Consider the following 24642-nt stretch of genomic DNA (forward strand, 5'->3'; position numbering starts at 1 on the left):
CTGAAAGCTTACTCCTGTCCAAGCAGCTGGTACGCTCACACAGGTAATAACTTGCACACTTAAATGCCTGACAGATAACATTCACAACCCCACTCACCACTCATCCCTCCCGTGGATGAGGTTTATACAAATGTCCCCTACCCGCCTGCCCGTTGCGCCCATGAGACGTCCTGAAGATCGCATGGGCCTGGAGAAAATTGCAGTCAGGTATTGCCTCAAGGGCCTTAACTGGGTGATTAATTAATGGTGGGCGCGCATCCGAGAACATCACACGTCCGCCCACCTGAATACCGTGATGGCAGCTCGCCCGACATCACCGCGCGTCATTTTACACATCGGTGTGCAGGGCCCACTCCCGCACGCCAACGAGAAAATTCTGGCCGATGACTCACTATGTCTCAGTCAAAAAAAGGGCTTTGTTAAAAATGCACCAAACATTCTACAGTTAAATGCTTTGATAATGTTGCACCACCCACATCAGCCAATCATTCTGAGGTTTGCTACTGGTGCAGGAGTCATTCTAACAAGTTCACTATTTGATTGTTAATCCACTTATAGAGATGCATGCAATGAAAGAGATTCAGAGCTTGAAAATTCTCATGGGATGATGCTATGCTGGTTCAGTGATATATAGTCTCACATCTCTGTAACAAATACATTTGGAAGGAATTCAATAAGTCCCACATTTTGTGGCTTTTAGTTACCTGATTTGTTTTGCCTGTCAGGAGCAGCCGTAGCCAATGAGTCAACTGACAGCCTGTCTAAATAAAAATACTGCTGGCGTGTAGAGTGAGATCGGGGGATTGAAGTATTTCTAGAGAAAATTGTGACAAGATAACTAAAGGACTCAGGCTGTGTTTGGCTTCACAGCTTACTGCATTGACAGATTTCACAGTTTCTGTACAAGTTCCAATTTCATTAAAACCGGGTATCTTTCACAAATTTAAGACTTGCTTGAGAGATTTGTAAGGGATTCCATTCAGTGATTATGCAGGGTCAACATGTTGGATTCCAAAGCATATGCACACCATTGATACAAACACCCCAACGAATGTATAAAACGTATTAGAGTGGAGCTTCCACGTTAGTGCCAGGGGTTCCCACCTTAACTCTGGTGAGAGTCTATCGAAACAGTTCGGAATAGCCTGGCTTCAAGATATATTGGCTCACCAGCTAAGTCGGGTTTTATAAGGGGCAGAACCAGGGGTGGAGTCTCCCTACGTGGAGTTTCCATTTCCATAGGGCAAACGGAACTTGGCTGAAGGTCCAGTTTGTCCATTGGAAGTACTAACGCCCAGGAGGGTTTAGATAGAAAGAAGAAGGGAGCCAACTGATTGTCGGAGCCCATTATCTTGGACGGATATGACAACTTTCTAAGATTTACTTTTGACCAATAGAATCGCACTGCCTCTAAAATATCAGTATAGAAAGCAAAGTCCCATTTTTTTTTTTCCCAACAGAAGAACATGTACTTAACTGCACTTTTATCGAACAGATACAACTTCAATGTCGGGGGCTGGATTCAAGGTCTTGTGCGCACACACACTTGGAATTTGGTAAAGTTGCATGAGAGACAGAAACTACTTCCTCTGGTTGGGCAGTCCAGAGCAAAGCAGTGAGGTGGGTTTGGAGGCACTGATGGAGTGGGAAGTATCATAGGATACTTTATCTTTAGCAGTTGGAGTTCACACATGGGGCTGAATTTTGAATGCCCTTAGTGGGCATGTTTCCCGCAATGGGGTGGGCCCTCTTCCCACCATCTTTCTGGCAGCCCAAGAGCTCAGCCCCATAATACCAAAATGGGCAGCATGCCCGCCATATTAAATTGACCAATTAGTGGCTTGTTATCAATACCCAAGTAAAACGCTGCCCACATAATACATTTGGCACGGGCAGCAGGGTGAGAGTGGGAAGCCTGATTTTTAACCTGAAATGGTTGAAGGGCGGGAGGAAGTGCAGGGGGTCCCTCTTCGGGCCCTGCCTTTTGCCGATCGCAGGGCAGCCCCCCCTACTTTCGTTCCTACCCTGTCACTCTCCTAAACCCACCCTCTCCCCTCACTGCCCCTGCCCCAGACTGCCCTGGCCCAAGACCCTGGACTTACCTTCTCCAGGGATCCATGGCATTGGGCTCCACTCCTCACCTGCAGTCCCAGCAGCGACCACTGCCACCTTCCTGGCGCTGGACCGATGGAGCTGCCGTCCAATCCGGGACTTCTGACCCATTCCACCCCAATGAGGGCCCACTCAGCCCTGGTTTATGAGCCCCGCTGCGCTTTGCAGCCGTGGGGCCAGCTGCACGCCGACGTGGTACCGGGATGGCATGCCATCTGCCCCCGCCACCCCGCCCCGCCAACCCCCCCATATTATTCAGCCCATGGTGTTACCACTGTTATATATTTTAAAGATATGTTTCTGACCACTGACTTTATTATGTAGCTCCCTTGAAATGTGGATTTTCTTTCATTGTTCCAGTACAAATAGGGTTACAGTAGCATTGTAGTTATTTTATTGAGCTAATGATCTGGAGCCCATCAAAGAAGCTGGGGAACTTATATTCAGTTAAGTAAGTACATTTGGAATTTAACAAAAAATTCTAGTCTCATTAATTATGGTCATGAAATTACTAGATTGTTGTAGAAACCCATCTGAATCACCAATGTCCTTTATGGAATGAAATCTGCCACCCTTACCTGATCTGGCCTCTATGTGACTCCAGACCCACAGCAGGCACCCACTCTTAACTGCCTTCCGAAGTGACCTAACCAGCCACTCAGTTGTCTCAAAGTCAATAAATGCTGGTCATGCCAGCAATGGCCACAACTCATGAATGAATAAAAGGAGCAGTTTATCACAGAGTCATAGAGAATTTACAACAAGAGCAGTTTATCATCTGACAGGATTAAATTGTTTGGCATGAATCTAATAGAGCTTGAAATGAGACATTGCCAAATGACTCTTCAAGCCAACACTTTCCAGTTATCAATGAATAATTAACACTGGCACTGTTTCTCCTCAACAGAAAGAAAGAATTTGCATTTACATATTGCCTTTCATGATGTCACAAAATGTTTTACAGCTAATGAAGTACTTTTGAAGTGCAGTCACTATTGTAGCAATAGGAAAAGAATGCACTTATATATACATCACAGGCTAGCTGGAAAAGTTCCAACTTTTTTTTTCAGGTAGTGATTTAGTAAGTGAGAAGAAGACTTGTGATGGAATTGTTTTTGTTGCTTCCCAACATAAGTTGATGGCTTGGACCGGATACATTCATACTGTTCTGTAAATCTATACCAGTTAATAGATACAATAATGTTTCGAGATGCAGAAATTCCAGTCAGTACTGCCTGATAGGGGAAATGCTTTTGATATTTACTTTGCAGTCACTTTAAATAAAATCACAAATTGACCAAATGTGCTACACATTGGACTGCACTGTGATTTAGCTCCAAGTCGATTCAATCTTCATTGTACAATTTGGGCACAAAGTCACTCTGAAGCACCTTTAGAGGTGGGAGCCCTCTTGGGCTTTGGTGGCCAATGGTCTACAACTGCACCTGGTGAAAAGTCAAATCCAAAACATTCCCAGATTATCCAATGGACCACACAGTAATGTGAGGAGAAAAGCAATAGTCTTGTCTGCTCCCTCCTAGTAGTACCTTTCAGTCTGCATTCAGATGCCATGGAGTTGTGCCAGATAAGCACAGAGATCCATTAAGCCTGGCCAGTGAGTGACATACAAGCCAGCAGTATAACTGAGGTTTTCCAGTCTGGCATTGTGTTATAGGTACATTGGCCCAGATTTTGCAGTCAGTGAGAAGGAATGGCACTAGTTCTTTATGCTAACGTCTGCCCTTGGACTTTTTGCAGACTTTTGAGTGGAAACTTGCAGCATTGGTGAGTTGCTGGACTGTGTCCTGTACATAACACCAGCCATATTATCATAATGTTGGACAGAGTGGATATTAATTCTCCTGAATTAATTGCTCATCGAGCGGACTGCTTTGCCCTGGATTATGTTTTGAAGATGTGTTAAATAAAATATTAATTTATAATGTCATTGGCTGGACAGACATATGTTTTGAACACTTTTTCTAAGCAAATGACACTGGTTTACAGCTGTTACTCTGCTGTATTTGCAAAGGACACAAGTTGCTTCTTTGGAAACACCGGGGTGGAATTTCCTGTGCCCTCTGGCATCGAGCGTATTTGGCAACATGAGCAGGCAATATGGCAAGAAGGACAGAAATTGTTTTTATGACGTCCTGAAACCAGTTTGCGATCATCCGCTCAGCCCGTTGATGGCGGGCCTCGTTTCCCGCCATCCGACGTCGGGAACCTCATTGTAATACATCCGCATTTCATTATAAGGCCAGTCCACCGGAGTTATCCCCCCACAGTGGGTAGTCCACCCACGTCGGTGGGAAAACACGCTAGTGCAGAACGCGTTTTGACAAGTGACACGTGCAGAAGTCGTGACTTACCACCAGGGCCTTGCTCACATCGCGGGCATCCAAGGAGCAGAAAATGCTGGAACCCGTCAGCAATGGGATCCTGGAGGAATGTCCATGGCGTGCTGGGGGGACTCTCATGGACATGCCTCTGCTGTGAAGCAGCTCACAGAAATTGGGAAGTTGCCGTTGAGGGCCCGCTCACATTGGATGATGGTCAAGGGGGTGGGGGTAGAAGGTCCAGCCATGTTTGGGAGAGGAAGTTATACTGGAGGGTGGGAGAAGAAGGTCTAGGATTGATTGGGAAATGAAGAGGTGTTGGGGGGGGTGTTGAGATTGCAGGGGAACAATGTTGTTGGGGGGATATTGAGGGGTGGGAATATGGGGGGAGAAGGGGGTAATGTGGGAGAAGGCAGTAACTGGAGAGGTAGGTGTAAGGTGTGTGGTAGGTGTAAGGGAAGGAGTTCAGAAGGGGGAAGGAGTGCAGAGAGGGGAGGCAGTCTAGGGAGAGGAAGGAGTGTGGAGAGGGGAGACAGTCTAGGGAGAGGAAGGAGTGTGGAGAGGGGAGACAGTCTAGGGAGAGGAAGGAGTGTGGAGAGGGAAGGGAATAAGGTTGGAGGAAGAAGTCAGGAAGGGGGAAGAAATAAGCTGGGGGGAGTCTGGGGTGGGGTGGACAGACTAATGGGGGGGAATGTTTTGTGGGGGGGGAAAGGAGTTTCAAAGGGTGAAGGAGTTCTGGGGGGAAGGAGTTCCAAGGGGGGAAGGAGTTCCAAGGGGGGAAGGGTTCCAAGAGGGGAAGGGTTCCAAGAGGGGAAGGGGTTCAGAGGGGGGAGGGTGTCCGGAGGGGGAGGATGTGTGAGTGAATGTGAGAGGGGGTTTTGATGGGTCCATGAGTGCCTCCTGGGGAGCAAACTAAGGGTGGGTGTGGTATGAGGGAATGGTGAGAATGACCAAGGGCAGAGTGAGGCAGTAGGGTGGGAGGGTGAGGGTTCAACGGTATCAGTAGAAGGGACAGCGATGACTCAGTGGGGACTTGAAGTGCTTGCATGAGGCTCCAAAAGGCCCTATCCCAGGCACATTTCTCCCTCTAGAATCACTCATTGGCCATCTGCTCCCTCTGCGGTGACAAACAACGGGGCTCACAGGCAAAGGGGACTCTGAGGGAGAGGACAGCCTCTGAGGCTATTGAATAGATGACCCAGGGGTGTCCAGCTGCCACTCTTCCTCCCTTAGGGTGTCCAGGGGCCCTGGCCTGACTCCTTGAGGGGGAGGAGTTCCTGGAGGGATGTCGAGGTGCTCCGACTCCCTCTTGCATTGCCACTGCAGGAACTCACCCATGGCTCCGACGTTGGAGTGCAGGTCTGCGTGCATCTCCTTGTTCTGCTGGACCAGGGTCTCCATGACATCCGCCATCTATCCCATGGAGACTTTCATACATGCACAAGTGGGCACCACTTCATCAGAGAGCAGGCAGACACACTCCTTCGACTCGTGAGCCACTCTATTGAGGGCTTCCGACAGCTCTAGGGGATGTTCCACCTGACTCTCTAGGATGAGTTGGGAGGCCAAATCCAGAGGTTCATCATCTGACTCGGATCTCACAGATGCCTCTTCTCCAGCAGTCCTCCAAGTGCCGGGGAGCTCGGCTGAACCTGCCTCCTCCTGCTGTGGACGTGTGTGCATGCAGTGACCACCAGATTGCAAATCCAAGCCTGCCCTAGATCTAGGTCTCACCAAGGTGTGTGTCTCTGCACTGCTGGAGGGTGTGGGTAAGCTCTGTGATGGGTCTTCCAGGCTGCTTATTTCCAGCTCTTCAATGGAGGAAGTGTCCTCTTGACTGGAAGTGAAGACCTGGATGGAGCTGAGGGTCTGGCTGGCTGAGGGTGCTGGTTGCTTGGCAGAGCTCCCTGTGAACCAAAGTAGAGATAATTAGTGCATGGCAGCAGAGTCAAAAACAGGAAAGAGAGCGCACACAGTTGTGTTGCGAGAGGGATGATGTGGTGCAGGATCCTCACGAGGATGTTCGCCACCGACCTCACCGTAACCACAGGTATGGTCCATGCACTCACCAGTCACTATGATGGCACACTCCTCAAAGTGGGTGAGGGGCCTAATGTGGGCCACTCCACCCCTGGTCTGGGGCCTCTCCCTGCTATTATGAGCAGGCTTCTCCTGAATGGGAACAGGTGGATTGTGAGCAGGACACATGGCACTGTGTGGAATGATTGTGTGGTGAGCAAATCCAATGTACAGGATGAGGACGTGAGCTCGGGATGATATGATCCTGATGGAGATGTGAGGGTGTGTGTGAGAGTTAGTGGTGTTGTCCCTTGAGGTGTGAGATCCCTGTGGGCGTGTGATGGGTTTGTGAGTGTGTGAGTTGAGAGTGATGAGAAGAGTGGCTAACCCTGGTGGAACCGATGAGGCCATTCATCCTGTTGTGGCACTGAGTGGCTGTCCTCTTTTGCAGGGCATTGGCTCTGACTACCTCTACCGCCACCTCTCATGCTGGATTGGTGATGCTGCTGCTTATCCTGCGGCCAGAGCAGGGGTAGAGGATGTCACGGCGGGCCTCCACGGTGTCCAAAAGGCACTCGAGGGACGCGTCACTAAGCCGGGCAGCTGCAGTCTTTTCGCCTTTTGGGGTCACCCTGTCTTCTGTGCAGCAGTCCCTGGGCTGGAAGCACTGAGAGGTTTGCACGTGGCTGTACTTTAAATGTGGCGCCCAGCGTGATGAAGTGACGAGGTGATGGCATGGCAGGTGAATGGGAGCACACCCGCCATGGAAACAGCGTGTTTCCCAGGCATGCATAAATAATACGGCGGGTTTGGGATGATATGGCATGAGACGCAGCCATTGTGGCCGAAGGGTAAAACGTTGTTTTTCCCACCCACTACAACACTTGGTGCAAATCTAGGGTGATTCTGCCCCAAGTCTACGGAGCTCTCAGAGACAGGTCACGTAATCCAGCTCTTGGGTGAAAAGATGCTGGATTTTGAACAGTCAGAGAGGAATTTCCACATGTGCAACAGCCTTATCCCATCTCTCTTTCCTCTGAAACCTCTCCCATCAAAGCTTAGCTGTTTGTGGTTTGAAAAACCCACCAGAAGACTTCATTGCTGCAAACCAAAAGTGCTGAGTGGAGAATTCCGGATCAACACCACTGTCTCCAATGAGAAACCCCAAGACCCAGCGGCTACTGTGGAAAGGGAGCCTTCATCTGTAAACAAGACTCTGTAAAATATGTTCAATTTTTTTTTTACTTGTTACTTGGCCAAGTTTATTTTTTAAGATCTGATAGTCTGCAGAGTTTTATCTCTTGTTTATGCTTGGCAAGGGGTGGGGCGGGGCTGCGGGATTGTGTGTTGCTTTTGCATCAGTGCATAGTTGGACATTATTTTACATTTTAAACCTTTTGTTAATAATTTCTTTCCCTTTACCTGAGTGAATTTTAACAATAAACTACCTCTTTACTTGCTAGCTTAAGGAACCTGGCTGTCTTATTTCTTGAACCAAGTTACACACAGTTAAATATTTATTAAATTGGGAATATCACTCTCTTGTAAATTCAAACTCTGTTATAACCAACTCAGGAGTAGGGCAAAATGAGGAGTTAGTTCACCTCAGTCGACCTGGTCATAACAATGATGTCAAGCCTCTTGAGGGTTGTTGCAGCTGGACCTAACCAGGTACATGTAGATGATTCGATTGCACTCCTGACCTTGTATTTGTAGATGGAGTCAGGTGGTATTTTCTGCAGAATACCCAGACTCTGACCCACTCCAGTAGCCACGCCATTTCTGTGGCTGATCCAGTTGACTTTTTGGTCAATGGTAACTCCCAGGATATTTACAACATTAAACTACTAGTGTTGCAGGAACACAGTTGTCTACTAGAAAACACAAACTTAATTCTACAGTTTGAATAAGCCAGATGTCAAGGGCTTTTTTTTTGTAGGTTTATAAAGATGTGGTGAATGTCAGCGAGTGCAAACAATTTTAGACAGATAAGTTTTCAACAAAACAAGACAAATTGTGCTTACCAACTCTTTTGATGGATTTGCAACTTGATTCTTACCTATCATTAAACTGTATATTTCTTCCAGGGTTCAAGATCATTCTTAGATAATGTAATTTGGCAAATGTTAAAATAAATTGATTTGTATAAATATTACAACTCTATGTGATAGGTTTTTGGGCAGAAGTATTTTTCTCAGATATTGAAACATCTGGGGTTAGTACAAGACATAAAATGTGATCTTGCAAAAATCATTATTCATAGTTTCCACATAGTTTAGGGATGCCAAAACTAGGGGCCATAAATATAACATGGCTAACGTTAAATCCACTGGGAATTCAGGAGAAACTTCTTTACCAATAAGTGGCAAGAATATGGAACTCACTATTACAAGGAGCAATTGAGGTGAATATTGTGGATGTATTTAAAGAAAACTAGATAAGCACAGGGGGAAGAAAGGAATAGAAGGACATGCTGATAGGATGAGATTAAAAGGGGTAGGAGGAGGCGTGTGTGAACCAACTGAGCAGAATGGTCCATTTCTGCACTGTAAATTGTATGTACTTATTTCACAGTGCATGTACAGTGGGGTCTTGTTATCTACAAGATGGCTTATATGTCTCAGATCTCTGGATGAATAACTATTCATAATAATTGTATGTCAGACAATCTAGGTTATAGAATGTATATGAAACAGATATTGTGGGGGAAATTAAAGTACTGATTTTCAACAATGTTTCAAATAGTTTGGAACCATAGGAATTTACAACAAACAAGTTGGAAATTTGGCCCCATGTCGACCAGTTCTTTAGTCGAGAGACTCAAAACTAATCACACGGCTCTGCTCCCTCTCACATCTTGTAATTTCCCTTGCTCCAAATATGTATCCATTTTCACCTTAAAAGCTGCAATAGTCTCTGCCTCAAAACATTCCATATTCCATTGTGTCTTTGGATCAAGAAACCTCTCCTAAGCTCTCTCCCCATTCTCTTACCATTAATTTTAATTTGATGATCACTAGCCAACCAGTCTCAGTCAGAAGAAAGATGGTTACTTGAATAGAGACAATGTGCAAGGGTACAGGGAATAGGCAGGGCAATGGCACTAGGTCATAATGCTCATTTGGAGTGCGGGTGCAGACAAGATGGGCTGAATGGCCTCCTTCTGTGCCATTTAAATTCTGCGATTCTGTGTATTTAAAAAAAAAAATTCTTATCACTTTACAAAAACATCTTAATAATTTTAAAATCCTCTACTAAATCTTCTATTAGCTCTCTCTTTTCCAGTGGAAATAGTCCAGTGTTCCAAGACATTCTTCATAACTGAAGTTTTCCATTCCTAATATCATATTGGTGGATCTACTCTGTGTGTTTTTTGACCCTAATCTTTTTTTATCATGGGACACCTGGGATTGTAACAAATAATGATGGCATAACCAGAGATTTATCTTTATCTTTACTTTTTTCTTTCACATATGTACATGCACACGCCAGGGATAAAGATGAATGATCCTACAGTACAACACCTAGACTCTCTTATTTGCAAAACTTCTGGTGCCTGTTTCAGGCCAAGGATCTGAGTGTCTCTTTTAATGCCTAAACCATCAGGTATGGTAGGTTCCCGGGCATGTTGCCCACCATATTGGAAACTTTAGTGCCTAATTTACACCTGTTTCAGATCATAAACACCCACAGGTAATGAAGGTTAATTTCAAAGCTTGGGGGATGGTAGAGAGCTTTCAAATCACCATTAAGAGGAATTTCAGGACTTAGAGGGTGTTCACTACTCTACTGGGAAAAATGTTGGTGCTTTGAATAAAGAGAGAGTTTAGTTCAGCACACCGACCCCTCCTGTTGAGAACTTTGGGAATGGAGGGAGGGAGGGAACAGCAGTTCACAACTCCCTCCACTGACCAAATGAAAATATCAACCTCTCCTCATTTAGCAACATTGGTGAGAAACAGCCCATTCAGAATAAAGCAGTGCGACCCCAGTGTTAGTCTGGTGTTGATGTAGAAGACTCATGCATTTATTTCAGCTCCAAATGTTTTCAATGCATTTTTAAAAGGAGTATTTTATTTAAGGAAAAATGAAAAGAATTATTGAATTGTGTTTCCTAATAAACTCTCTTTAAAGTATTCATGCGCCATGTACCGCACATATAGAAGTGCAATGGTTATGGTAATAGGCAACTAATTGGTTGGGAGTTCAAATCCCACTCAAGGAAAGTTGTGAAATTGAATTCAATAAATTTGGTAGATTGTAGTCTGCCATCCAAGGAAAAATGGTCATGAGAGTTATGTTGTAAAACCAAATACCCTTCAGGGAGGAGAACCTACTCCCGCTAACTTTTCTGGTTTACATGTGGCTCCAGTCCAAAATGTGTGGTTAACTCTTGATGTCCCCAGGCCAACTGGAGATGGGCAATAATTGTAGGTCACCAGGTGCCACCTACATCCCAAGGGCAAATAATGAAGTATTAAAAAGACTAATGTGATTGGTGCTGAAATTATTAAATTAACTCTTCTTTCATTTTGAGTAAATGGAGGTATCAGATGGAAGGGCAAATGCTTCCTTTAACCTGCATCACTTCATCCACCGGTCTAAACCCTGAAGTTGAAAACATGGAGCTTGATTTTTAAGGATCGGTTCCATCTTCGCAGAATCACAGAATTTTAATGGCACAGAAGGAGGCCATTTGGCCCATTGTGCCTGTGCTGGTTCTCCAAATGAGCATTATGACATAGTGCCATTGCCCTGCCTTTTTCCCGTACCACTGCACATTGTTTCTATTCAAATAATCATCTAATACCTTCTTGATACCTCCACCACACTTCCAGGCACTGCATTCCAGACCCGAACCACTCGTTGTGTGAAAAAGTTTCTCTCATGTCACATTTGCTTCTTTTGCAAATCACGTTAAGTCTGTGTCCACTCGTTCTTGATCCTTTTATGAGCGGGAACAGTTTCTCCCTTTCTACTCTGTCCAGGCCCGTCATGATTTTGAACATCTCTATCAAATCTCCTCTTAGCCTTCTTCTCTCCAAGGAGAGCAGTCCCAATCTCTCCAATCTACCTTCGTAACTGAAATTTCTCATCCCTGGAACCATTCTCGTAAGCCTTTTCTGCGCACTCTCTCCAATGTGTTCACATCCTTCCAATAATGTGGCACCCAGAACTGTACACAATACTTCAGCTGAGGTCTAACGAGTGTCTTATGTAAATTCAACATAACCATTACACACATGCATTAATAAAGAAGTATTTATTTAGATTTCTGCATGAGGTTATTTTAATATTCACTTAATGGCGTTAAAATTATGCCGATTGGAAAATTCTAGTTTAGCACTGAAGGAGGGGAAGCAGTTGTATGTCATTTGTACTGCAATTACCTAATGCATGCTGGCTCTTTCATCTCACTGAATGCCAAAGAAGGGTTTGTTAAACAGTTCAGGATAAAATCATTTGCCTCTTTAACATGGAATTTGCACACAAACTGTTCACATTTACTTTTGAATGTTTTTCATTATTATTGACAGGCAGGGAAAGCAAAGTGCCATTGCGAATGTTGTGCAAAAAATAGCACTTTCTTTTGAAAGTCTTTGTTTGTCGTGTCACCCTTGAGAGCCCATTTGTCACAGTGTGTTTTGTTTTCAGGCTGCCTTGAGTTAAAGGAAGAGACAATTGAGAATCTCTTAGCAGCCGCCTGCCTGCTCCAGCTCTCCCAAGTGGTGGAGGTGTGCTGCCATTTCCTAATGAAGCTGCTGCATCCATCAAACTGCCTGGGTATCCGTGCATTTGCTGATGCTCAGGGCTGCATTGAATTAATGAAGGTGGCTCACAGCTATACTATGGTAAGGTGACAAGAGATGTTTTACTTCAATCACCTTCTTGCATCACTTCTTCCTTGCCCCTGTGTGTATGGTGTTCTACGTGAACAGACTTGCTCATGAATGCTGTCAGTGTTCAGCCTGGCGTGCCCATTTCTACCCGAAATGTAAGCCTTGAAGATTGCATTCTTGGGCTAGGTTTTGTATAGATAAATTTTACAAGATCAACAGATGGAAAATCCTTTGGTGAGTCTGCTGCACTTCTGTTCTTGTCATTATGCAGAGCTTTGGGGAAAGTGAAAGAGACTGTGACTACTTTGATTGCTCTGTCAAAGAGCCAACACAGCCACAATGGGCTGAATGGCCCCCTTCTGTGTTGTACAAATCTGTGATATTATTTGCTGGTGAAGCAAAGCTCCATTTCGGGAATTAAAATTTGTAAATTGACCCTGTTATACATCTGATGCAGCTATTAACCTACATTTAACATTTCGGCCCTCTACGTTTTGGGGATTGATTTTGATGAGAGTATTTTCTGTCTTCTTAAAATTATTTTTAGAAGGGGTGACATTTCGAACAGTTTTGACAGTGGATCCCTGGTGCTTCACCAGAAACTTGTATTTGTTTGGCTTCGAATTTCAATTGGGCTTCTCTTTCTGAAAGTTCAGGATTAAGACTGCACAATCTTAGTTCCCCCAGTAACTCTTTAAGTTTATGAATTGAATGCTGGAAACACACAGGTTGCAAAGGTCCTGCATTTGATACTCATATCTACGCTAGGCTATTTGATCATAGCCAATCTCACTGGCAAGTGCATTACAACAGGGACCAGTCCCCCTGATTTTGATAGGTGAAAATCGATTATGGTTCCTGTTATCCAGTGAACTCCCTTTCAAAACAGTGGCTACTTACCTGAGATTCTGCTGACTGGAGTTCATGAAATCACATTCCAGCTAGGACTCAATGATGTCAAGAGAGAAGGGGAGAAAAAAGCTTTGGGCACCATCGCATAAAAAATATTTGGCAAACCATTTTGTTGTTTCACAAATTTCAGCGCCGTGGTACAAACAATATTAAAGTCCATTCAATCAGATTTAGATCCTTTTAAATGAGGAGGGCATGCCGCCATTGGTTTCTCCATTCAGTATCTGTACTACATAATCTCTCATGGTCTCAAAACTTAACTGTTTTAACAGAGATCCAATTCTTTCTAATTGTTACCGATCTTGAGTAGATTGCTGGGCACAGCGGGACAAAAAAATAAGTGCAACTACTTAAGACACCAAGTTAGTTATCAGTCATTATGATCAGGACGCAACCATTGTTGGAATTACACTTAACAATCCACGTAACCAAAATCTTCTATCAGGCTCTGCTTAGCACGTTGTAATGCTTTGGAAATGTTACTTTGACATATTGATTAGACATTCCAAGACTCGTATTTACAAATATGACAATGTGTGGCATATTCTGAAAGAAAAAGACATATTTATATAGTGCCTTACGCAAAATATCCCAGCGCCCATTACAGCCAATGAAGCACTTTTCTTTATGTGTAGCCATTGTTCTCGGACACGTGACAGCTAATTTGTATTCACCAAGTTCCCACAAACAGCACAATGGCAATGACTGGGTAACTCATTTTAATGACATTTATTGGGGATAAATATTGGTCGGGGCACTGGCATGAACTTCTGCTCTTTTTAAAAATAGTGTCAAAGGATCTTATATATTCAGCTAAGAGGGCGGACAGGGCCTCGGTTCAGCGTTTCAACCAAAACGTGCACCTCCGTCAGTGCAGTACTGACTCAGAAATGTACTGGAGTGTCAACCTAGATTTTGTGCTCAGATCTCTGGAGTGGTACTTCAAGACCCTGGAAACTTTGGACCATTTTCCAAATCTAGGGATCCTCCTCACGACGAAGGCAGACATAAGTGACAAAATTCATCATTGTTTCCGATGTGCCAGCTTAGCCTTTGGCCAACTGAGGAAGAGTATTTTGAGAACCAGGATCTCAAACCAGAGACCATAAGGCCATAGTTTTCCAGGCAGCAGTGATCTCCATTCTCCTATATGCTTTGGAGGCTTGGACAATCTGCAGCAGGCACCTCAAAGCACTGGAGAAGTACCACCAGTGGTTTGCAAGATCCTCCAAATCCAGTGGCAAGAAAGGCGGCCCAATAGAAACACCCTATCCAAAGCCAATATGCCCAGCATTGAGATGGTAATTACTCAAAAGTAGCTCCGCTGGGTAGAACATGCCCTTTGTATGCCTGACACCAGACTCCTGAAGAAACTGTCCTACTTGGAACTTAGTTACATGGACAGTGCAATTGCTTTAAGGATGTCCTTAAAGTATCCCGGAAGAGGCCAACCATTCTCACCGACACATGGGAGTCCCTGGCTTGTGACTGACCAAAATGGAGAAGGTTCCTTTGGTAAGTCATCGAACACATCAAGAGATTTAATCAGGAACACGCAGAAGCATAGTTGAGGCATTGGAGAGAGCGCACAAATCTCCAAACAACTCATCTACTTGACCCTTCAAGCACCACCTACCCCATTTGTGGCAGAGTCTGCAGATTGTGCATTGGGCTTATCAACCATCTCAGAACCTATCGAACTGGAGGGGAAGCAAGTCATCCTCAATCCCAAGGGACTGCCTAAGAAGAAGAAGACATCAACTCACAACCTTCTAACTCCGAGGCTAGAGCGCTACCAACTGAATCACAGCTGGCACATTCGCTGGGTAGCAGATTTTTCTTGAGTGTGATGAGTGACACATGGAACCTATCAAGGCCCTTCATATGTGCCTTATGGCTTTCATGAAGAGCAAGTGCTTGTACTTCATGGAGTCATCTAGATGCTTTCTGACCACAGAAGCCATAGTGCGATGGCAAATATCCAGGCAGTGGAAGGCCTTAGCACAACTTCCCCCTTTATAGAGAACTGCTCTGGCACCCAGTTTATTTAATTCCTCCTAACTGAGTCTGCTTCAAATCAAGACCTACCAGTGAATAGAAACCGTAAAGCCAAATTTTCAAGGGTAAGCCTAAGATTTGGGACTATTGTTGGAACATTGTTCCATGGATTGTATCAATATTGCCCTGGCAGAGCTAAAAATATTAAAATCAACTACAATCTGACTGATACCAAATAATAAATAGTTTGGTTCTGTGGACACTGAGGAACTGAACTGCTCTACATGACCAGTAAATCTCATCTAACGTATAGGCATTAAAACAACATCTGTGTTGTTCTGAGATATAGTACGCCGAAAAATGTATAAGCAATAAAGCATACTTTTAATATACTGTACTTTCCTGGAATAGTTTTCCATGGCGAAAAAAATATTGATATAGAAATTTCTGGCACAATCCATAAAACGTAATGAAATAGAAATTGAAAATGCCGCAGCTGTTCAGTAGAGATATTGCTCAATTTATTAATACTATAAAATGTATTGAGACTCAGTACCTTAAATATTGGTGAATCTCATTTTATATGCTAATAAACAGACCGGTGCAATGAAATTATTAGTATACATGAATAAGTAATGATGGTCAAAGGAGATAACAATCGAATGCGAGGAAATGAACAGTGCCTTAATTTAAAAAATGGACTAAGCGCAGCAGTTGACTGCAAGGGTTAGCAGCACTGAGGTAAAATGCTCAACAATACTTTCTATAATTCCTTTCTATCCTATTATTCACCTTACATAGCAAAATAGGGCAGGGTTTTGCATTCCCCACTGGCGGGTTTGTAGGCTGGGGTGCGGTGGAGTGGGGGTGTGGCGGGGGGAGTGGGGGGGTGGGGTCAGGTGGTGGTGAGGGGTGAGCATAAAATTTCTCGGATGGCCTTCCCGCCAGATTGCCGCCCTCTCCAGCCTGTCCGCAATTTTATGCTTGGACGGGCGAGGCCTGGCCACCCTTGCCTCAGCTGAGGCACTTAAGTGGCCAATTATTGACTACTTAAGGGCCTTTTCCCGCCCAGCCTCAATTTTCAGGCTGGCGAGAGGAATTCTGGGGCAGCAGGGATGCCCGAAAATTAACCAGGCTCAGGCCTCTTGCAACAAGGGGAGGCTTGCGCCCCCCGCATCAGCGGCCTCGTTTTACCATTGGCCGCCCCCACCCTCCAACGCGAGAAGGTCCGGTGCCTGCAGGTCCTCACTCCCCCCCACCCAGCATCCCCACACCCCACCAACGTAACCCCCCAACCCACCCTGGGCCTCACCTCCCCTGCCCACCCTGAGACCCCTAAAGCATACCTGGTCCTGCTCCCAAGACTTAGACTCCAGGGACTGCATGCAGTCCCAGTCCTGTCCACTGCAGCTTCTGGTGCTGCAGTGACTAGGGAGCTACTGGCAAATCAGATTGGCTAGCAGCTCTCTGAGGCAGGACTTCCCCCTAAGTGAGGGGCAAAAGACCAGTCTCCAGCCAGTGAGTGCTCTTTTGAGCATGAAATAGCTTTGGGGCAGCCAGTATGAGTGAGGATTAGTTTTGCCATTAACTCCTGGGATGGCAGGAAGGGAAATTGGGAAACTCTGCTAATCTGTCCATAAAGTTGTGCGGTCAGGTTTTTTTATTCTTTCACTTCATGTGAGTGTAACTGGCTAGGCCAGCATTTGTTGCCCATCCCTAACTGCCTTTGAGAAAGTGCTGGAGAGCTGGAAAAAAACGCAGAAGCTAAAATCCTGCGTGACTTAAAAAAAAATGCCAGGATTCGACGCGTTCGCAACAGCACAGCGCTGAAAGGGAGACGTCTGCAGCCAGTCCATCCGAGCAGCCATTGTTTAAATTTTTTTCAAGGCTGAGCATGAGCACCATTTACAGCCGGAGCCTGCCAAAACCAGCAAGCACGGGGAAAACTCTTTGTCTTCAAGTGAACAACAACGCCATCTTGAATTTCAGCAACTTCTTTAAGCCGCGCCTACAATTTAAACTTTTTTAACCATGGATCAGAAATCCACTCTTCCAGATCCATGTGGACTTATCTGAGGCTCCGATCAATCACATAATTGGGGATGTTGGAGAAAAAGGTTCTTTAATTTATGTGGTTGCTTCAGATCTGGATAAAAGTGCAGAAGCTCAACATGTTAACACATTGCTTTATTCAGCAGGCCCAAAAGCGGACAACATTATTGCTACACGAGGAATCAACAAATCATCTGCTAGATTTGAGGAAGTATTAAAATCATTCGATGTTTATTTTCGCCTAAGAAGTAACAAAATCCTTGAAAGAGCTAAATTTAAAAAAAATAACTTGTCAAGCAGCCAGGAGAACCTGTCGACTCCTTCAGTAATGATCTGTACAGGGTGGCTGAAGGTTGCAAATACAGAGACCTAAAATCTGATATTATCAAGGATAGAATTGTTGTAGGAGTAGTGGATGTCGCACTCTCAGACATGCTGCATGCCAAGGAAGATCTAACCCCACCTCGAGATAGCTATCCAGATTGGTAGGGAGTCTGAACTCCGTATGCAGCACAGGTCCATTGTCAGAAGTGAAAGTAAACCATGGTACAAAGGAAAGCTCACAGTCAAGTTAGTTAAACAGCACAGAAACAGAGACACCCAAGGTCAAGGGAAGCAATGCCCTAACCAACCAGTAGAGCAACCATGCCAATGTTGTGGGGCAAAGCGCTCCCTCAGATGAAATCAATGTCCTGCAATTTCAGCCCATGCTTTTAATATAACAGAATTGGACACTTTGGCAAACTGTGCAAGGACAAAACATCTAGATGCACAGAAGACACAAAGATGATTCATGAGGTCGATGCTGCACACCAAGAGGACACACAGCCATGCTTCTTGGGTGAGATCAAAGACCCTAGATTTTAGTATTTGAATGTGGACATTTTGATTAATGGCCACCTCACAAACTTTAAATTGGAACTGGGAGCCAGTGTTACGATCCTATCAGACGAAGAACCATGTCTGGGAGATGTCTGGCTTCGAACAACACACACACCACTCTATGGGCCCGGAGGAATCTGACTTCTGGCCATAGGCACAATTCTGGAGCCACCAAGGAATGGCAGTAAACAAATCTTTGAGCTTATGTACCTCATCCGTAACCAGTCTTTTTCTCTCTTGAGCAGAGATGCCTGTGTAGCCCTGAATCTCCTCAAAATGGCCGAAGGTGTCAAGACAACCACTGTCATAAAATACATAGAACTGCAACTTCCTGAGAGCTCAAACAAGAAAGAATATCATGAATGGGACTTCAGCTCTGAACTGTCTTCACTCTTGCAGAGCAGGTCTGCCCATTTTCGTTACAGGTGCCAGAAAGCCCTCATTGGTCAGACCAGCCAACCACTCAGATGGTTACCATGATGCGTCCAGTGGAGTATAGACAAGAGAGCAAACAACAACCAGAAAAGCCTCAACCTCCAACTCCGATGACTGTTGATGAGGTCAACACCGCGACTACAGAGCAAACGCTGCAACTCACGGACAGCATGACAGTGCCACAGGCGATGCTGCAACCAAGTAGCAGCCATCCATTGCCGATGGCACACCTCACAGCTAAACACAGAGGTGAGCTTACTAAAAACCACATTCCCATAGCATGGCCATCTTCCAACACAGAGAACATGGCTGCAGCCCACACAATGAAAGAAAAAGAGGGAAACAATGACATGGGGATGAGCACAACGTTCGTCCGACCCAGAAGAAATGGCATGGAACAACAACCACGGATCACCATAATCACTGAGTCGACAAAGAGCAGTTCAATACCAAGGAATGGAAAAAGAGGGTGAAAAGATACACAGGACGACCTCCAAATCAACAGAGATTACCTGCAGTGACAGAGCCTACCACTCCTCCGACAATAGTGTAAATAAGATATGGAAGGGTTATAAGACTACCAGACTGCCTGAACCTATGGACTCAGAAACTTGAAGGGAAGAGTTGGGGTAGTAATAACGATGTAAATACGTGCAATGAATTAGTATAACTTGAAATACATTGGTTAAAGACTTGGGGGGGGGTGGGGGGTGTAGTATGAGGGTCTGGCACATATAGGATTAATATGGGACTGAGTACAGTACAGCCCTCACAGTGATGTAAGAGAACACATGACCTACACTTGGGAGTCAGTCTAGCCTTGGACAAGCGTCATGTGCACAAGCAAGCATGGAGACAGCTCTGAGATTACTGTATATATGTAACTACTTCCTTTAGTTATTAAACACATACAGTTAACCTACTTAAGACTACAAAACCTTTATTAAGGCAGAATGATAACAAACAACTTACAACAGTGTAGCTACATGCACAGTGCTGTTGTTGGGGAGGAGGTGGTTCTAGGTTTTTGACCCAGCAACAGTGACGGAATGGCGATACAGTTCCAATTCAAGATGGTGTGTGGCTTGGAGGGGACTTTGCCATGGTTGTTGCCATCTGCTGCCCTTTTCCTTCTAGGTGGCAGAGGTCACAGGTTTGGAAGGTGCTGTTGAAGGAGGCTTAATAAGTTGCGACAGTGCATCGTGCCTATGGTACATACTGCTGCCATTGTGTGCATGGTGGAGAGAGTGAATGTTTAAAGTGGTGAATGGGGTGCCAATCAAATGGGCTGCTTTGACCTGGATAGTGTCGAGCTTCTTGAGTATTGTTGGAGCTGCACTCATCCAGGCAAGTGGAGAATATTTGATCACACTCCTGACTTGTGCCTTGAAGATCGTGGACAGTCTTTGGGGAATAAGGAGGTGAGTTATGATTGGGAGTAGACCAATGAGGCAGTATTTGGTCAGGTTGAGTTTGTCCTGCTTTTTGTAGGAAGGACGTACTTGGGCAATTTTCTGCATTCTTGGGTAGATGCCAGCATTGTAGCTGCACTGGAACAGCTTGGCTAGCGGCATGCCGAGTCCTGGAGTACAAGTCTTCAGTGCTACTGTGGGAGTGTTGTCAGGATCCATAGCCTTTGCAGTATCCAGTGTATTAAGCTGTTTCTTTATATCACATGGAGTGAATTGAATTATCCTTCGTGTGAGGAAGTGTTTCCTGACATCGCCCCTGAACGTCCTAGCTCCAGTTTTAACTGTATGCACCCTTGTTCAAGAATTCTGCCATCTGGAGAAATAGTTTCCCTCTATCTGCCCAACCAACTCCTTTAACCATCTTGAATATCTCAATTAGATTTCCCCTTAATCTTCTATAGTCAAGAATATACAAGCGTCATCTGTGCAATCTGTCCTGATAATTGAATCCTTTCAGTCCCAGTAGCATTGTGAAAAATGCACATAAATCAATCCTTTCCAACAGCTTGTATGGGGCCACAGGTGACTCCAGTGCCTCTGGTGACATATTTTAAAGCTTGTTATGTGAGTGTTTCCTGTTCTTTATTCTTTATATTTGCCATCCCATGTATTTTAGACTACTTTCTACAACTTCCAGATCATCTTCACTAACTTGATATCTATACGTCTAAGCTTTCAGTACTGTGCTTTGAATAAGCAAACTTTAGATTAACTCTTCATTTTCACTACTGGAATTAATTCTGTTTGATATCGCTCCTGTGAAACACCTTGAGACAGTTTATTACATTAAAGGCGCTATATAAATGCAAGTTGTAATTTGGGACACCATTCAATCTATTGATCATATCTGAAACAAAGGATAGAGCATCATAGCATTAGAACTCATTTTATGCCCAAATTATGAAGCAAATATGTTTAGCAGAAGATGGACATGTAACATTTGCTAAATAGTGCAGTGGTGATGTTACTGAACTAATAATCCAGCGAACGTGGGCCAGGATTTTTCGAGTGGCAGGCGTTGGTGGAGAATGTATCGCTGCCAATACTGGCTGCCCCACGGTTATCTAATGTTCCAAGCAGCACTCAGAGCAGAGAGGGTAGTGAGGTAAAGTCCAAGAGGGTGGGAAGAGGGGCGTGGGGAGGTTGGTGGTGAGGCTGTGATGGGGCGGGGGGAAAGGAGCACCTGCAGGAGACAGGTCTTTTTGGGGGAGGGTGAGGCACCTGATTTTGAAAGGAGGCTGTTGATGGAGGTGTCCCACTTGGCTCTCACTAATGTCTCTTTGAAAATTAAACTTGCCAACTTTTCCTGGTTTGGCCTATACATTACTGCAGCCCCTATACCAATGTGACTCTTAACTGTCTGAAGTGAGCTAGCAAGTCACTGAACAGCTGAGATTGCAGCACTTCAAGAGGAATCACAGAATCAGAATTGCAGAATTTTAATAGCACAGGAGGAGGCCATTTGGCTCATCATGTCTGCTCTGGCTCTCCAAATGAGCATTATGACCTAGTGCCATTGCCCTGCCTTTTTCCTGTACACCTGCACATTGTTTCTATTCAAATAATCATCTAATGCCCTCTTGAATGCCTCAATGGAACCTGCCTCCACCACACATCCAGGCAATATATTCCAGACCTGAAGCACTTGTGTGAAAAAGCTTTTTCTCACATCACATTTGCTCCTTTTGCAAATCACTTTAAGCCTGTGCCCTGTCATTCTTGATCCTTTTATGAGCAGGAACAGCTTCTCCCTTTCTACTCTGTCCAGCAGCCTCATGATTTTGAATATCCCTCTCAAATCTCCTCTTAGCCTTCTTCTCCCCAAGGAGAACAATCCCAATCTCTCCAATCTATCTTCGTAGCTGAAGTTTCTCATCCCTGGAACCATTCTTGCAAACTTCTCCTGCGCTCTCTCCAATGTGTTCACATCCTTCCTATGATATGGCACCCAGAACTGTACACAATATTCCAGCTGAGATATAATGAGTGTCTTATATAAATTCAGCATAACTTCCCTGCTCTTGTACTCTATGTCCCTATTAATAAAGCCCAGGATACGAGTTCCTTTATTAACTGCTCTCTCCACCTGTCCTGCCACCTTCAATGAGCTATGCACATATACACCCAGGTCTTTCTGCTCCTGCACCCCCTTCAAAATTTTACCCCTTATTTTATATTGTCTGTCCATGTTCTTCCTATCAAAATGCATCACCTCACACTTCTCCACATTGAACTCCATCTGCCATCTATCTGCCCACTCCACCAACTTGTCTCTGTCCCTTTGAAGTTCTACACTGTCCTCCTCGCAGTTTACAAAACTCCCGAGCTTCGATACTAATCAGGAACATTACTTAATGCTGATGCCCAAAATCCCAAGCATGAATAAAAAAAAAAATCACAAATGTGATCTGAAGGCTGAGTGCCATTACCGCTTGCTTCAGATGCTGACAGACCCGCTGTGTCTTTAGGCAAAGTGACAGAGACAGGACAGCTAGATGCAGATGATGCCAGGTGTCATCTGGCATAAACTTTATTAAGGGCTTGCAAAAATGCATGGGAGTTGTTCAGTAACTAACTGGTTGACATGTCTATGAAAATTGGGGAATGTATGCAGTGGTACAGACCACCACTTTCGCCCCAGACTCAATTACCCAAATTTGACCATGTTACTGTGCTTTATGAACACCCTGATTTGTGCCGCTTCACAGTGGCACAAATCACAGTGGCGCCCACCTCAAACTCAGCACGTATTGTAAGTTTTCTAAGAGCACAAGGACATAAGCATCTGTGCCCTAAATAGATGAACCCACTGTATGTTTGACATTAATCTACACAGATAACCGTCTCGTTGCAGGAGACAGGATTGTAGATGTATGAAATCCACGTCAGTGAGTTAAGGAGTGAACGTGGTGCTACAAGCAAGCTGCACTGCCAGATTTGCACTGTCACATCTGACTATAGCACTGTTACTCACTCTTCTACCTGAATGGCATTCTATGTCAATGCCTACGAAATATATCAGCCCTGAGAAATAGAAATATACAAGGTCATTTAGGTGTCACAATGTACGATTACACCTTCTTGTAGGTTCCTGCGGACTGAAAATGTGGCAAGAAAATATCACAAAATGCTCCCTGCCTTCAATTTTTCTCTGCTTATACTTCCTTTATTGACAGAGAAGCAACATTTTTTTCAAAAGAGAAGCTGAGAGCAAATATTTAAATTGGAATTGACCGGACTTTACTTGACCCGATGTTCATTACATTTAAAATAAAATCCCAAATTTCAGGCACATTGTGATTGATTCCTCCATCTGTTGCATGTGTGATTGATGCTTTATCCACTGCCCAGCCTGACTCTCTTCATTCAGATCATAAACCCTTGTTAACGAACATGGATTAAATGCGAGACACAGTTCTAAAAAAAAAACAGTTGACTAACAAATAGAAAACAGAATGCCAGTCAAGCCAGGGGCAACTTGCCATGCAAAACTTATACTCAAATTCTGTGTGATAATTTAACTTCTTTCAACAGAAATAAGTAGTTTCTTCTGTTTTACACACATCATGAAAGATAGGCTCTTGCAATGGTCTTTAGAAGAAGGTGCGCTACAAGGGAAAGTATCTTTGTAGCTGCTATCTTGACAAAATTTGGCAAATTGCAGGAAAGCCTAGATAGTACAAGTAGTTTGAGGACTCTATTTTTGCAGAAATGTTTTCACTCACTGTCTAGTTCTCCATTTTTCAGTAGGTACTAAGAATATGTCTAATTATCAACATGGTGCATTTCAAAAAAGATAATTCATTACTTGTAGAGTGATTTGAGATGGCCTGAGGAGGGGATAAGATATTATGGGTGAGATTTGAACTCATTCAAAAAGCCCATCCACTTATATTTAAATAGGTCCTGATATTAATTCTAAGTTTTTTCTTTTTCCATGAGGGTTTAGTAAATATGGACTTCCAAAAGGCGTTTGATACAGTGCCACACAAGATGCTTGTGCGGACAGTTATAGGTCATGGAATAAAAGGGGAAGTAGTGACATGGATACAAACTTGGCTGAGGGATTCGAAACAGAGAGCAATGGTTAACGAGTATTTTTCGGGCTGAAAGGAGGTTTGTAGTGGAGTTCCCCAGGGGTCGGTATTGGGACCCTTGCTTCTCCTGATATATATTAATGATTTAGACCTTGGTGTGCAGGGGACAATTTCAAAGTTTGCGGTTGACACAAAACTTGGGAGAATTATAAACTGTGAGGAGGACAGCATAGAACTTCAAAAGGATATTGACACATAGTCCTTGCGCATGAATCCCAAAATGCTAACATACAAATTCAACAGGTAATAGGGAAGGCAAATGGAATGTTGGCCTTTATCTCAAAGGAAATAGAGTATAAAAATAGTGAAGTCTTGCTAAAATTATACAAGGCACTAGTAGACCACACCTAGAATACTGTATACAATTTTGGTTCCCTTATCTAAGGAAAGATATACTGGCATTGGAGGCAGTCCAGAGAAAGGTTTACTAGGTTGAACCCAGGTATAGAGGGATTTTCTTATGAGGAGAGGTTGAGTAGGTTGG

The 24642-nt window shown here is 44.3% G+C and overlaps 1 protein-coding gene across 1 annotated transcript in view; it reads left to right on the top strand.

Moving 5' to 3' along the window:
* The window catches only part of LOC144683094 (kelch-like protein 1), a 386264-nt gene that overhangs the window by 169728 nt on the left and 191894 nt on the right, over positions 1-24642 (top strand). The window contains exon 4 of the mRNA XM_078546112.1: positions 12126-12322. Coding sequence (XP_078402238.1) covers positions 12126-12322 — 197 coding nt within the window. The remainder of the gene's footprint in view (positions 1-12125; positions 12323-24642) is intronic.

The sequence above is a fragment of the Cetorhinus maximus genome, chromosome 7, assembly GCF_964194155.1.
Source record: "Cetorhinus maximus chromosome 7, sCetMax3.hap1.1, whole genome shotgun sequence".
NCBI lineage: Eukaryota > Metazoa > Chordata > Chondrichthyes > Lamniformes > Cetorhinidae > Cetorhinus > Cetorhinus maximus.